A 14,795-nucleotide genomic window follows, 5' to 3' on the forward strand; every position below is an offset into this window, starting at 1 on the left:
TTTTCAACACTTATTCAACATCTAATTTTTTTTATCACATGACTAATATATCATATTTATCACATCAATTTCTCTATTTCTTTCTCGAGAAATGATATTTGTATAATAATTTTCTAACAATTTTTGTGACAATTTTCTTTCTCATACTTATGTTATATTTTTATTTTCTCTCTCTATTATTTTAGTTTCCGTATCAATACTTACTTTTCGTAAATTTATTGTCATCCTTGTCACTAAATGATTGTTCAAATAACACACATCTTTCTTTTTTAAGCTGTAGAATGAGTGTTTGGATGTTTATTGATTATTTCCTATATATAATGAAAAACATTTTATCTTTCTCAACCTTACTTCTCCAAGGAGTCTTCTCTTTGCTTTGACGTGACATTTCAAGTAAGCCAACACGTATTAGTATTGGTACACTCTTCTTCTTGTTTTCCCTTCACACATTTCATTTCACACACTTCAGTCACTGCTAGTTCATTTTGAGGAGTAGGAGAAGAATGAGTACACGTTCACCGAAGGAACACATTCAAGATATACGAAGGACAAAGTTCTCTATTGGAGGACAACCTAATCTTTTGACTCAAGATCTTCACAATGCCGTTAAGAATCTCTCAGCTGAACTTTATGCAAAAGATGTTCATTTTCTCATGGAGCTTATTCAAGTATAGTTACCTTCTGTTTCACCTCTTTCTTTTGTTATAACATGCATGCATGTCATCTAAATCCAAAAATTTAACTCCTAGAGTTAATATTTGTGAAAATTTATTTCATTGTGTTTTTGGTTTAGTTGTAGGTTGAGTTACACATAGTAAGAATATGCTTATTTTTCTTTTCAAATTTATTTTTTATTTTAATTTTTTTCATTATTTTGTTTGGATATAATATGCATGATTGAGATGACAGTATGCATGTCTTGCATGTAGATTTTAAAGCTGGTTTAATTTGTCCCTCAAAAAAAAAAAAAAAACCTGGTTTAATTTGATTTTGTTTAAATCTAAAAAATGGAGCTTAAAATCTAGACCGTGCATGCCTCACATGTAGATTTTAAAGGTGGTTTTGATAAATGAAGCATTGACATGAACACCTCACATGACACTGACACGACGACACTAGTAATAATTTAAGAAAATGACATAATTGAATGTAAGCACATGTGTTGTCACGGTGTCAGACACCGAACACGCCTTCTATCAGAACTGTAGGGGTTTTCAGGGTAAAGATCCTCTCCATTTTGTATAATAAATGGAGTATGCAATTTGGAGATTGACTATAGTAGCCAAATTCAAGATGATGATGCAAATATGTGACAGAATCTCTCTTTTGATTGAATTTCAGGAATTGGTTTCAAGAGTGTGTTTCTTGTTACTGCTCAGCCTTATATTTTTAGCAATGGATATCAGATAAGGTTCAATGAGAGGCCATGTCCACATTGCAGTATTGGCTATATAGTTCCTGAGTGGGTTGAGGAGAAGCCAACTCTTGCTGACATAAAGAATATATATGGTGCTTGTGATTCCCTTCCAACTACAATAATCATCTTACCTCTGAAGCCGGAGAAGGTCCAGCCTGTTAAACATCAACTCTCAAGCATTCATCCCGAAGTGCTTTTATTCCTTACTAAAATCAGACACCTTTCTGTCAGAGAAGTTAATGAAGATCCCGAACAGAATACTGTAACTGCCGTATCCATTTCAAGCGAGATTAATTTTGTGACTAGGAAAAACATTAATGCTGAGTCTTACACACTCCATCTCTCTGCTGCGGAAAATAGTGAAGCTGGGAAGGAGTGCTGCTACTACATGTGGAAGCAAAAGTTTCCGGTCAGGTTGGAAAATGTAGTCGAAAGAAAAAAGGATGTGGAGGAGTGGGTTGTGACATTGGCATTCCCAAATCAGGAGAGGCTTTACAGGGGCAAGACCTTACCAGGGGTCTATGCATTTCTTCCTACAGAAATGGTCACTAATTTTCCTTTCATAATTCAGGCAGATTTTTTCCTTGCTTCATCAAGGGAGACAATTATGTTGGATAATAAGTGGAATCAAGGGATACTTAAATATGTACCGTCAGCTTTTATAGATGCATTCAAAACACTTCTCGCAGGATCAGATGAAGCTCCAGCATCCAGCTTGCCTAATTTGTTCAAGTTCCTTCCAATTGAAAGTTCTCCTTTTGAGAGCTTCAATCACATGAGGAATACAATCAAAGCAAAACTGCATGAAGAAAAAATTGTACCTATTGAGACATTCACAAAGCAGAAGCACTTCTTTAAGCCTCGTGAAGTTAGCAGCTACTGCCTACATTTTGGAAGATTTTGACAAAGGCCCATGAGAAAGGAGTATACTTGCTTGACTTAAATTCTCATTATGAGATGAAAATCTTGAGTTCTTCATTTGATAAAAAGGAGTACCGTGGTATACTCAATTTTTTAGGGGTGAAACTGGTGAGTATTGATTGGTATGCAAAGTGTATCCAGAGTTCTAATCTTGTGTATGAAGTATCAGAAGATGTCTATCTCGAGCTTTTAATGTTTGTTGCTAGACACTGGTCTTCAAATTTTAAGGGCTCCAACATCATTAATATTCCATTGATTAAACATGTGGCTGCTGACGGGAGTCTGTCTTTTTTCAGTCTTCATGAATGCAGACAGCTAGGTGTAGGTGCCAAGCGAGTAAAATTAGCAGCCTCAGGTCAGACTTGTCCTTGTTCTTGGCTGATCAACTGGAACAATGTCTTTGCATGTGAGACAAAGCAGTTTTTTATGCCAGAAAGCACTCAACAAGCTATCTCTCAGTTGCCCAATAAGTATACTTTGTTGGATTGGTTAGCAAAAGAAGTTAATATTGCTACTACGAATGTTTACACTTTTGCTAATGTCCTCCGCAGTTCTATTGATAATAACTGCAAACTTGCCATTGCATATGCTCATTTCTTATACCACTCTTTGTCAAAGGGTTACTTGTCGAGTCGAGAAGTTGATGTCCTATGCAGTTCTATGCCACTTGTGGACAATTATGGATGTATAGCTAAAAGTAGAAATGAGGTTCTTCTGCCTGCAAATGTGAGCAAGTGGGCTGACTTGATTGTTTCTAATCCATGGAGAAATGCAGGTTATGTTGAGCTAGGAAAGGCGTACCTAAATGCATCTTCTTATGCAGGTCAAAATTCAAGTTCTAGGACGCTTATTGATTTCCTCAAAACCCATGTTAAAGCTTCCGATGTACCTTACATATCTCCTCCAAATGCTGGGTTTTCAGCCGCAGATACACCACTTACCAAAGACAATGCCTTTTTGCTTTTGGATTGGATTCGGAATCTGAAGTATAAGGGAGTGCACCTACCGCAGAGGTTCTTGGAATGCATAAAAAAGGGCAACTGGCTTAAGGTTACATGTAGTAATGAATACATGCCTCCCTCAAAGTCATTCTTAATTGACTCATCATTGGGGAAAATTTTGCAAAGTGGTTCATTTCTTGTTGACATTCCCCTGATTGACGAGAGCTTCTACGGGAATCGAATAAATGAGTACAAAGAGGAGTTGAAAATAGTTGGAGTTATGTTCAGTTATGAGGAAGCATGCGACTTCATTGCAAGAGAACTAATGTCTCGTGCTGCTTCTTTCTCTTTAAGAGGAAGTCATGTTCTTTTGATGCTTAACTTCATCCAATATCTCAGGAAAAGCCTTCTTCCTTTGGACAACTTTGTCAACTGCATTAGAAAGGAAAGTTGGCTAAAGACATCTTGTGGTCTTAGGTCTCCTGTGGGATCTGTACTGAATGATTCTAGCTGGCAAGTTGCATCACAGATTAGTAATATCCCTATCATTGATAATGATTATTATGGTGAGGAAATACATAATTACAAAGAAGAGCTCAAGTTGCTGGGAGTGATAGCTGACTTAAGTGAAAATTGCCATGTTGTCATTGAACATTTAAAATCACCATCAAAATTGTCCTCTTTGACAGTTGAAGCTGTTCTTTTGGTAATGGAATGCATCAAATACTCGAATTCCCCTAATAAACTCTTAGGTTCGCTAAAGAGAACGAACTGTTTGAAGACAAACATGGGTTTCAAAACACCAGGTGAATGTTTCTTGTATGATCCAGTGTGGGGCTGCATTTTAGAGGTATTCAATGGTCTTCCTGTTATTGATCATGAATTTTATGGGGAGAAGATTTTCAGTTACAAAGATGAATTGATGCAAATAGGGGTGCTGGTTGATTTTAAGGATGCCATCAAAAAATTTGCAAGTCTCTTTCAACAAAAGGCATTGGAAAATTCAATTGACCAACAGCACGTCATCTCATTTCTCTCTTGTTGCAGGCTGCTGAAGGGAAGTGACTACAGTTTTCCTTCTGATTTCTCAACCGTCATATGTGAAATGAAGTGGTTGCGTACTGAGGTTGGTGATTTTCGGTGCCCAACAAAGTGCATTTTATATGATCCAGAGTGGGAATCAATATCTTCCATAACTTGTCTCCCTTTCATTCATTATAACAGTGACCAACAGTCTGGTATGGGAATATATGAGTACAAGGAAGAGCTGGAGAGCATTGGTGTTGTTACTGAATTGAAAGATGGAGCGAGGTTTTTGCCTGAATGTTTGAGTTTTCCTTCCAATCCTTCCACCATTACTCCTGAAAGTGTGTTCTCTTTGCTGGAATGGATCCGACTTCTGATGCAAGATCACAAGCCTACAATTGAAGATGATGATTTCAGAAAACGATTGTCCCAAAATTGGTTGAAGACACATGCCGGTTACAGGCCTCCAGACAAATGTTTGTTCTTTGATTCAAAGTGGAGTTCTTTCTTGAATCCAACCGATGGGCCTTTTATCAATGAGTATTTCTATGGACCTAAAATTGCAATTTACCAGAAAGAACTCAATGCAATAGGGGTCACTAGTGAAGTTGAGAAGGGATGCTCTTTGCTTGCCAACCACCTTGACTCTCTCTCTGATCATGGTACCATTGTGAAAATATACAATTACTTATGTGAACACAATTGGAAACCTGAGAAGAGAGATTCAAAAAAGATTTGGATTCTTGATGGAGTTAAAGGTGGTGGTAAGTGGGTTGATTCTCAAGAATGTGTGATACACGACCCTGCTAAACTTTTCGGTTCAAAATTTTATGTTCTTGAAGATATCTACGATGGCAATATTCTTGTTTATTTGTATGTTGCAATGGAAGTCAAGAGCAAGCCCTCACTAGAAGACTATGTTGAGCTTTGGAATGATTGGGGGAATTCAATGGAGCAATTGTCATATGATGAATGTTGCAGGTTCTGGATGTCTATCTCGAAACATTTGAGCACAGAACAAGAGAAAAAACTTGCTGAGAGTTTGATGAAACTGCCGACAACATCAGGAAATAATAAAATATTTATGGTAGATAAGAAAGATGTATTTATTCCTGATAACTTTCATATGAAGAAGCTTTTTGAGAGGGAGAAAGTTTTTGTATGGTATCCTCGTCATAACATGACACCATTGTCCAAGGGTGAACTATCTGAAATTTACAGAAAAATTGGTGCTAGAAATATTTCTGAATCACTATGCAAAGAAGAATCATCCTTAGTGAATGATAGCGTTAAACTGAAGCATGTCGATCCAAATAATATTTTCAACTTAAAGGGGTTGGTTAAGCTTATTCTTGGTTTTCTTGCATGTTCTAACCTTAAAATGGAACCAAACAAGAGAGATGAAGCTGTTCAAAGTCTTCTCAACTTAAGCTTCCATGAGACAATGGAGCCAATCAATGTAAGCTATAGTCTGCCACTATCATCCGGGGACATCATTACAAAGCAGGCAAACAAAAGGGTACGTTGGGAAAGTCAAAGTTCCATGTTTATCATCCAGAAGATGGATGGTGAGGATTCATTGAAATATGTTACAAATTTCTCTGAAGCAATATCTGAGGGTGTTTTGCATGAGAATCATGATCATGTTCCTGCACTATCTGAACTAATCACATTAGGGTTTTTTCTGAAATTCAAGAATGAAGAAATTGATTTTCTAATGGAATCCAAGTATCTGGAGATCGACCATGAGGATGAGAAGTTCCTCAGTTCTGCATTTCCTTCTAACTAAGTCTTATATTGCAACTGCTTGTTTTTTAGTTTACTTGTTTATGTAATTTTGAAGCTGTCCTTTCAGTGGATATGTGATGATGTTTATGTGATATGTTTAAACATATAACATGTTAGTATTGTATGACTGAACTGCCAGTTTACAATGTTTTGCTTGTCCTACTTTTGTATGATGTGCACTTGTTGCACTTTGTAAGACAGCATTTAATTATGGTCCTATATTTTCAATGTTAAAAGTTAGCTTCCATGAATCAATCTATATCTAGAAAATTATCTGTCTTTTTTTTTTTAATACTTTCCATGATTTTTTTTTTATAGAAATTTGTCTACACACTATAATATATCTTATATAAAAATCACAGATGGTGTCTCTGTTTCTTTTTATTTGTATACTGATGCATCATGTATATAGTTAAAAGATAAAAAGATTGAATATATTTAATTGAGAAAAACACACTTTCATTTTTATTTTGCATTGTTGAACTGAGATTGTTACTTTTGAAGTTTTTCATATGCAAACTTAAATTATAATAATACAAACACTAAAGGCTGAGTAAAAGGGATATTTAAACTTTATTTGATATAAATAAAAGTTGAACAAAAATATGTCAAATATAATATATGGAGTGTTGTCCTTTTCCTTGCTCGGTTGTTAAGATTTTAGTATTTAAAAATTGTAGCATTGTGATCAGAATTATATAGGAACATCATCAAAACATAGATATAAGTGTTTAAGTCATGGGCCATTTAATTAACATTAATATATTTGTATTAAAATCGTAAATAAAAATCAACGAGCATCGACATGGTGGATCTAGTGGAAGAAGTTAGACTCTCAAAATATGGCAAACCAAAATTTAAATCTTTCTACACGTTTAATGTCCAACAATGTCTCAAATAGGATTATTCGGGTGTTGGGGATTTTGGCCCTTTATTAAAAGAAAAAGATAAAAAGGGAAGGATTTTGGTAAAAGGGAGGAGAATTTGACAAGGAGTGAGATTTGAAACATAAGAGAAAAATAATACGAGATGTTTAAAGTGTTTTCCTATGTATTTTCCTATGTATTTTTTAAACACATTATTGCATTCATTCAGGGTATTCAATGAACCTTCTGATGTGTTGATAACAATTGCTACTGTTATAATTGGAACTTGGAAGTATTGCACAGCTTAAAGTGAGCAATGCCTTAACCATTTCTTTACATCGAGTTTCATAAAACCCTCTTGATAAAACTGATCAACATGAGTTCCAGAAATGTTGCTATTAACTTTACCAGGTACTATAGTCCTACATGAAGACTAATATTTTTCTTTCCAAAATTAGGTATTTCATTCATTCAAACAAGAATTCAGGCTATAGTCATATCATATGTATTTATCACGGCCAAATATAATGTGGATGTATCTAAAGTTAACAAGGCAAACTAACCAAGCTCCCTCTACCATATACATCAGATATCAAGGACTACAAAATGGGACACGACAAAATATGAACAAAAGTTTAAAACCTTGAGTAAACCTGATGAAGACATCATAGTGCCAAGAATGGATAAACATTTAAAAAGACATGGCCATCATCAACCAATCATAAAACCTAAATTCATATGTGTATTACATTACATTCATGGAATTAATTCTGATATCCAACATCCTTCAAGTATGTCCTGTTGTCACAGCCGTCCAATAGAAAGGGGGCTTTCATTGCTCGGCCTTCATGCAACTAGCCAGAATGCCAGATACACAGATTTCCTTGTTTTAGAATGCCTCTTATTCATTGGATGCTTCGGTCTCCTCAAACATCATGATTTCTATTCACTTCATGAGATTTCCAATTCTCTTCCTCATTCCAAATGACACCTTCTCTTTTCTTGAATTGAGCCTCTCTCGATCCCCTAGCCTCAATCTTCTTGAAGGTAGACCAGCCAAGGTAAATCATAGATCATCAGCTCTTAAAGGAAGAGTTATACATACCAACAATACTTCATAATACAATATTGTGACAACCTGATAGACTTTCTGTGGATCTCAAGACACGTTAAAATTTTACAAGCATAATTTTCAATCTTTTGACTGCAGACTAGACATAATATTGATGTATCTTGAAATCCATACAAATTTGTCATGAATCTTGTATGATTTAACTATTGTCAATATCTGTAACTCTTTCTATAAAATGAAGAGCTTGTAAGTTATTGGGAAGGAGTAATAAGTTATGTGGATGACAAGTTTGTGCCTTGCTTTCAATACAACTCCATTTATTCTTGTAGTATGTGTATATGTGAGGATCCCGGACCCTTTGGTATCAGAACCTTCTCAATGTTGAAGAAAAGCTAATAAAACAGCACAACCATGAAAACACCTCAGACAGAGAACGATCCCATTATGTTTTTTTCTTCTCTGACTCAACCTAACAGTAGGAATAGGTGAAGTGTTAGCAAAGAAAGAACTCACTCTCAATTTATACTATATTCTTTTCCAGCCTAATCTCTTATCCGTTCCTAATTGTCTTTTTTTTTTTTTTTGTACTTTTTAGCTATTTTCCTACTTCTTTTCCTTGCTTACTTTACCATCAAAGGTAAAACACACTCACATTCCCCAAATAGAATAATGTTCGATAATTAAACACTGCAACTTATTTCTAAATTGTTGACATTCAACATTTCACAGCTTTTACGGGTATAAATATAGAGATAATTTGTGTCTCTAAAGAAACCAACCTAAATAACCCATTCATCTGGACCAAAGAAGCAATTAACACTATACACACTCCTTATAGTGACTCCCCTAACATTGTCAAATTGTTAAATGAGACAAAAAACAAAGCAACTTCATTGGGTTGTTCAGACAAGAGATAAAGCATAACAAGTATTCTCAAGTTAATACTATAAATTAGCAGAGAATATGAAGGGAGGGGTATCACTCTTTATATACTCTGATCAGGCTCCATCTTTATTCTATGTTGGACATGAAAAGCAAAGATGCATTTTTTTACATAAACAAAATATATTGTCTGGGGTGTGGTTGATTCCTAATACAGTGAGGGTAAGTTAAACCAAAATTATGTAAAAAAAATAAAGTAACAAGTGATGTTAAATCCTAATAAAATCACAAGAGTGGATGAAAGGACTAACGGAGAGTGGGGATCTTCGATGAGCTGAAATTTATTGACAACGGGTTGACCCTCTGTCTGCATAGCTGATAAATTAGTTTTCTTTGGAGATACAAATTATCTCTATGTTTATATCCCTAAACACCAACTAATTTATAGTGACACCCCTAATTTATAGTATTAACGTTGCCAAATTGTTAATTCAGACAAAAACCAAAGCAACTTCATATTGCTGTTATGACAAGAGACAAAGCATAACAAGTATTCACTCTCAAGTTAATATGCTTTATCCATTCTTATTTTCCGTTTCATTTTATTTTTTTCTTTTGTACTTTTTAGTTGTTTTCCTACTTCTTTAACTTGCTTTCTTTGTCATAAAAAAAAAAGTAAATCATCAAAATAAAACAGGTCAGACCAATCGTTATTGACAATGACACATCAAAGGCAAAACACACGGCAAAACACACTCGCATGACCTAAAAAGAACCTCAATGCAGATAAAGAAGTGTAATCCGAATTTCAATAAAAGTTTTCCATACAACAGTTAATGACATCAAATAGAATAACCCTCAATTATTAAACAATACAACTAATTGCTGAAGTATTGACATTCCACATTTTACAGCTTTTAGGGGATATAAACATAGAATCTCTATGATAGAGATACAATACAACTAACCTAAACAATCCATTCATCTGGACCAAAGAAGTGACTAACACTACATATGCAGAAAACCTAAACACTACATATGCAGAAAAACTAAACACTTTAAGACATAAACAGTCTCAAAAGTCAAAAGTACCTCCTCATGTGTAACAATAGTAGCTCATCTCCTATATGGCTTCAAATGATAATTTTGAAACTCTGACCCAAATGTTATGGACTCTTGATCAAGCCTCTTCTTCAATCTCCTCCAAGTCCTCAACATATCTGACTGAATGAGACCTCTATATAGTGTCTCAAAGGTAACTTTCTGAGGAAGAAAACCTTTCTCAATCATCTCAACAAAATATTGGCAAGCTTCCCTCCACTTCTTCCTCTCACACAACCCATGTATCAAAACTGTATACGAATCCAAATCCGGTCCAACCCCACTCTCTGCCATATCATTCCAAATCTCCTTAACAACTCCAATCATATCCGCCTTCAAAAACATGGCAATCAATACCCCATACGTATGCGTTGTTGGCTCACACAACCCATCCTCCTTCATCTTCTTAAAAAACTTCAAAGCCTTATCTGCATCCTTCCTCCCTCTATACTCCTTAAAGAAACAATTATACGTCGCAGCACAAGGACTCACTCCATTCCTCATCATCTCATCAATCAAATCCTCCGCCTCTTCAATCCTCCCACACGAACAAAGACACTTAATCACCGACGTATAAGTCACCACATTCGGACAAATCCCTTTCTCCTTCATCAAACCCAACTTATCCAAAACCAACTGCGGCTTATGCGCCCTACTATAAACATGCAAAACAATCGAAAAGCTAGTCACATCCGGCTCAATCCCACTCTCACGCATTTCATCAAACACCTTCTCTGCATCCCTAACAGTCCTCTCAAATCTCTCCTCCGGATGCAAACTCGCCTTTCTACATATCCCATTCAATATCACATTATACGTAACAACATTCGGCTCAACTCCTTTCACCTTCATCTCATTTAAAAACAACAATGCCGTCTTAAATCTCCCAATCTTACACCAACCATATATCAAAACAGTATACATTTTAACATCAGCTACAAATCTATTAGAATTTCTGTTAAACAACTCGCAAGCGTGTTTAACGTAACCATACTTACATAACGTGTCAAGCAAGTAAGTGAAATGCTCTGATGTTAATTTAGTATTTGTATACGATTCGATTTCATTGAACGCGCGAACGGCTTGACGGGTTAAATTAGCAGAGATAAGTCTTTTAATGAGGATGAAAAAAGTGGTGGGTGTAGGAGGGAGGTTAATTTGGTCCATTTCAACAATGAGTTGCGAAGCGAGGTCGAATTGATGAACTTTGGAGACAATATCAATGAGGAGATTGTAGGATTGAAGAGAGAGAGGTGGGTTTGGGAGAGATTTGGAGAAATTGTGAAGGGAGAGAGCGATTTTGGAGTGGTGTTTGAGGAGAGTTAGGGTTTGGGTTAAGAGAATTGGGGTTAGGGTTATGCCGTTGAGTTGAAGGGAAGATTCTGTGAAGTGGTAAGGGTTGTGGTGTGTTAGGAGGATTTTGGAGATTAATTCGGCGTCGTTTTGGGTTTGTGAAGAGATTGAAGAGAAGAAGCGTGTGATGGAGGAGTGGAAATTGCGTGGTGAGGGTTTCAGAAGAAACGCCATCTTTGAGTTTTGAGTGAATGAGACAAGCATGAGCAAGAAGATGAAGTATAAAAAATATGGACTGGACAGCCTATTTTGCACCAAAATTTACATGTATTGATTGATTTCGTCCCCAAATTTTTAGGATGTCAGATCAAATTGATCACTATGTTAAATCTAGTTAATGGTACCAACATGTCACATTAAGCGCTGACGCGAAGTTTCAAGTTAGTTGTGTATAAGAATAAATTTGATCGAAATTTTTTTGACTTTTTTTTAAATGAAAGTCGTTTCAAATTGTTACATTGTCACATCAAAAAAAAAATTGTTACATTGTCAAATATAGTGAGTTACATAGTTCAAGGACCAATTTGATTTTTAATGAATAATTTAGGGATGGATTTAACAATGTAACAATCTGTAATGATTTTCGTTTCATAAAAGTAAAAAAAATCGATCAAATTTATCTCAGTATATGTGATGTGGAAGTTGACTTGGAACTTCACGTCAACATTGTTAACGAAGACATTTGACGGATAGACTAAATTGATTTATATTCATAAAATTCAGGGACATATTGCCTCTTTCAAAATATTCGGGGATGAAATTAGTCGATCCGTACAAATTTGAGGACAAAATAGCTTATTCATTCAAAAAAAAATGTATGCGGAAATGGACTTCAAGTTAAAAAAGAGAAAGAATGAAGAAGAAAAAAATTAATAAATTATCATTTTGATCTTTTAAACTATCGATCTATGATCCAAATTTAAGCTAGGTATTTTAAAATATAAAAAATAAAAATAAATGTTTGTTCTTATTTGGACCATCTGATCAAAATCGGACGATTATCAATACAAGTGATTGCGTGATTGCGACAACAATGTGATTATAGGGAATCTGATTTTGAAGTATAACGATGTTGTATGAGTTTACCACCATGGTGGTACTATGCAAAGCAAGCTATAATTGATGGTTTTTGTGTGGCACGTTTACGGCCTAGAGACACATTTACATTGTTTTCTTCACTCTTCATGGATACTGACTATTAATCTATATGAGATGGGATGAGATGAGATAAGTACTAACTAGCAGAACAATGTATTAATTTGGGAAAAGAACTGGTAAAATTTTGTTAATAATTTAAAAAAATATACTGATTATTGACAGCACAAATAAAAATTTGTTCAAGAAAAAGGATTTGGGATATCAAAGTTACAAGTGAAGTCATGAGTCATGACCCTAACAATTCTCTCAATTGAATTCCTAATGGAGTGAATGATTTAGTTATTAACATCAAAATTTATTGTGAATGCATCTATATTTTTATCTCATTCATTTATTAGAGATTATTGTTGTAAGCTTGTGAATTGTTGACTGAGTGAAGTTTCTCTTCTTAAAGACCTATATTGTTGTCAACATATCTTAAGAAAATAAATTTTAGTATTTTATTATTGGATTAATAGGTTTTACCCCCTGTAATATAGGTCATTTCTGATTTTCCCTCATGTAAAATATTTTTTTTTGATTCACCCCCTGTAAAAAAAATTATTTACCCCCTAATAGGCCAAATAAAAACGAAATTTCTTGAAGAAAAAAATTGGTTTTTGTTTGCCTTATTAGGAGGGTAAATAAAAAAAATACAGGGGGTGAATCAAAAAAAATATTTTACAGGGGGTAAAAACTTATTAACCCTTTATTATTTTTATTTTTGCTCTTTTTCAATTGTTGCCCCTACCTATCATAAAAAGCTAGAAATTTAACAAATAGAAAAATATTTTATATTTTACCATATCGATTGAGCGAGATAAAGGGGCTAAAATGACAAATTGGTAATCTATAAGTGCAAAAATATATTAAACAAATAAACAAAGGATATGGTTCTTACAATATAAGAGATAAATAAAATTATACTTGTTGCAAGTTTAGGAGAAAAATATGACTAAAATTATTAAGTTTGTTCATGTGATGATCCTCTTTATTTTGTTATTTTTTGTTGTAACTAACGTTAATGGTAAACCAATTTGTTTTTTTAAGTTCATTGTTTATCTTATACAAATTCTTTAACCCCTTTAAATAATATTTGTTTCTTCTTGTTTTATATCACAGGAAAATGGCCAGGTTGCAAGGCAGCTGGTGATTGTGGGAAAAACTGTTGCATTCGTCCTTTAAAAGCAAAATGCATGATGTTCACTTGTTTTTGTGTTCGTTGAAGTTTTAGTCCAGTGTTAAAAGTTTGACATTGTAATTTTAGAGGACAAAATCTATTTCATGTTATTGATGATGAAAGTAATCAAAGTAGTAATAAATTATATTTTGCTTCTAAGCTTGCAAATTTATTTGCATGTCATAATGTTATTACTTTTATAATTTGTCTACACTTTAATTTGCAGACTTAGCGAGTTAATGAATAAATAGTTTCTATTGTGTACTTAGTTTTTAATCAATAATTAAATTATTAATATTAATAAAAGTCACAATTATAATAAAAAAATTTATTGGCATAGAGTACTCTTTTTTTTTTTTGAAGGAGAGTACTCTTTTTTTTTTTAAAGGCTAAAGAAATGTATTAAAAATAAAATAAGTCCCTCTAACACAAGGTGTACTAAAGTAAACTTAAAATTCAAGAATTACATCATACAATCCAAGATACTACTGTAACACCCTAAACCCCATATGCAATAAATCATGCAAATAAATCAATTATTCGGAAGAGTTTAGATGTTACACCTTCATTTTCTCAAAACATGCATAAATATGTTTTCAAAAACTCGCAGCACAAAAACAACATCATAAATATCTCAACAACATTTAACAAATCTCAACAAACATGTCTCAGGTCTCATAATACATCACCAACAATATCTCAAACCTCAGACATAAACAGACAATAAGTCTCAGCAACAACATAAATAAATAACATAATATAAAAATTCCGACACGCCTAATCAGAACCCTATCTAAGACTCCAAGCAAAAGATAAGAGGTAGCTCCAAGCTAATCCTCAAGCAACTCATAAGCAATAAGATATCAATCATGCACGCCGTCTACCCATTCATACAAATAGGCAAGCAGTCAACCAAACGACCACTGGGGGCTAGATAATATTTCACATAATATGGCAGGACGCTTTATTCAAGGATTTCAAGTATAGCACATATACATACTTATCATTCCTAGAATACTAACTTCATGTAAATTGTATAATATCATACTCCATTCACAGCATAGCAAGCATATTCATTTTCAAGATCAAGTAAATAAACTCTTAATCAAGT

The 14,795-nt window shown here is 34.2% G+C and overlaps 1 protein-coding gene, 1 long non-coding RNA gene and 1 pseudogene across 3 annotated transcripts; 2 read left to right on the top strand and 1 right to left on the bottom strand.

The window, feature by feature from the left end:
* Window positions 1-503: 503 nt before the first annotated feature.
* LOC146935196 (uncharacterized) lies at window positions 504-6,329 on the top strand (annotated as a pseudogene).
* A 1,112-nt stretch (window positions 6,330-7,441) lies between these two features.
* On the bottom strand, window positions 7,442-11,651 carry LOC146935197 (pentatricopeptide repeat-containing protein At2g13420, mitochondrial-like). 2 transcript variants are annotated; one of them, XM_085750350.1, is made up of 2 exons: window positions 10,006-11,651; window positions 7,442-7,996 (listed from the first exon to the last, which is right to left on the bottom strand). In XM_085750350.1, the coding sequence occupies exon 1, from the start codon at window positions 11,569-11,571 to the stop codon at window positions 10,030-10,032; it is 1,542 nt and encodes a 513-aa protein (XP_085606476.1). In that variant the 5' UTR covers window positions 11,572-11,651; the 3' UTR covers window positions 7,442-7,996; window positions 10,006-10,029. The 2 variants fall into 2 exon arrangements, with proteins under 2 accessions (XP_085606476.1, XP_085606475.1); XM_085750349.1 differs by having other exon boundaries at window positions 7,442-8,500.
* A 1,736-nt stretch (window positions 11,652-13,387) lies between these two features.
* On the top strand, window positions 13,388-13,948 carry LOC146935198 (uncharacterized). The gene is made up of 2 exons (XR_015033078.1): window positions 13,388-13,531; window positions 13,627-13,948. It is a non-coding gene; the product is annotated as an uncharacterized LOC146935198 (long non-coding RNA).
* Window positions 13,949-14,795: the final 847 nt, after the last annotated feature.

This window comes from Medicago sativa, chromosome 3 (assembly GCF_051527215.1).
Source record: "Medicago sativa cultivar Bolivia chromosome 3, Bolivia_mono, whole genome shotgun sequence".
Taxonomy (NCBI): Eukaryota; Viridiplantae; Streptophyta; class Magnoliopsida; order Fabales; family Fabaceae; genus Medicago; species Medicago sativa.

Coding starts and splice junctions, on each gene's coding strand:
- LOC146935197 (XM_085750350.1), bottom strand. CDS start 11,571: ATGCTTGTCTCATTCACTCAAAACTCAAAGATGGCGTTTCTTCTGAAA.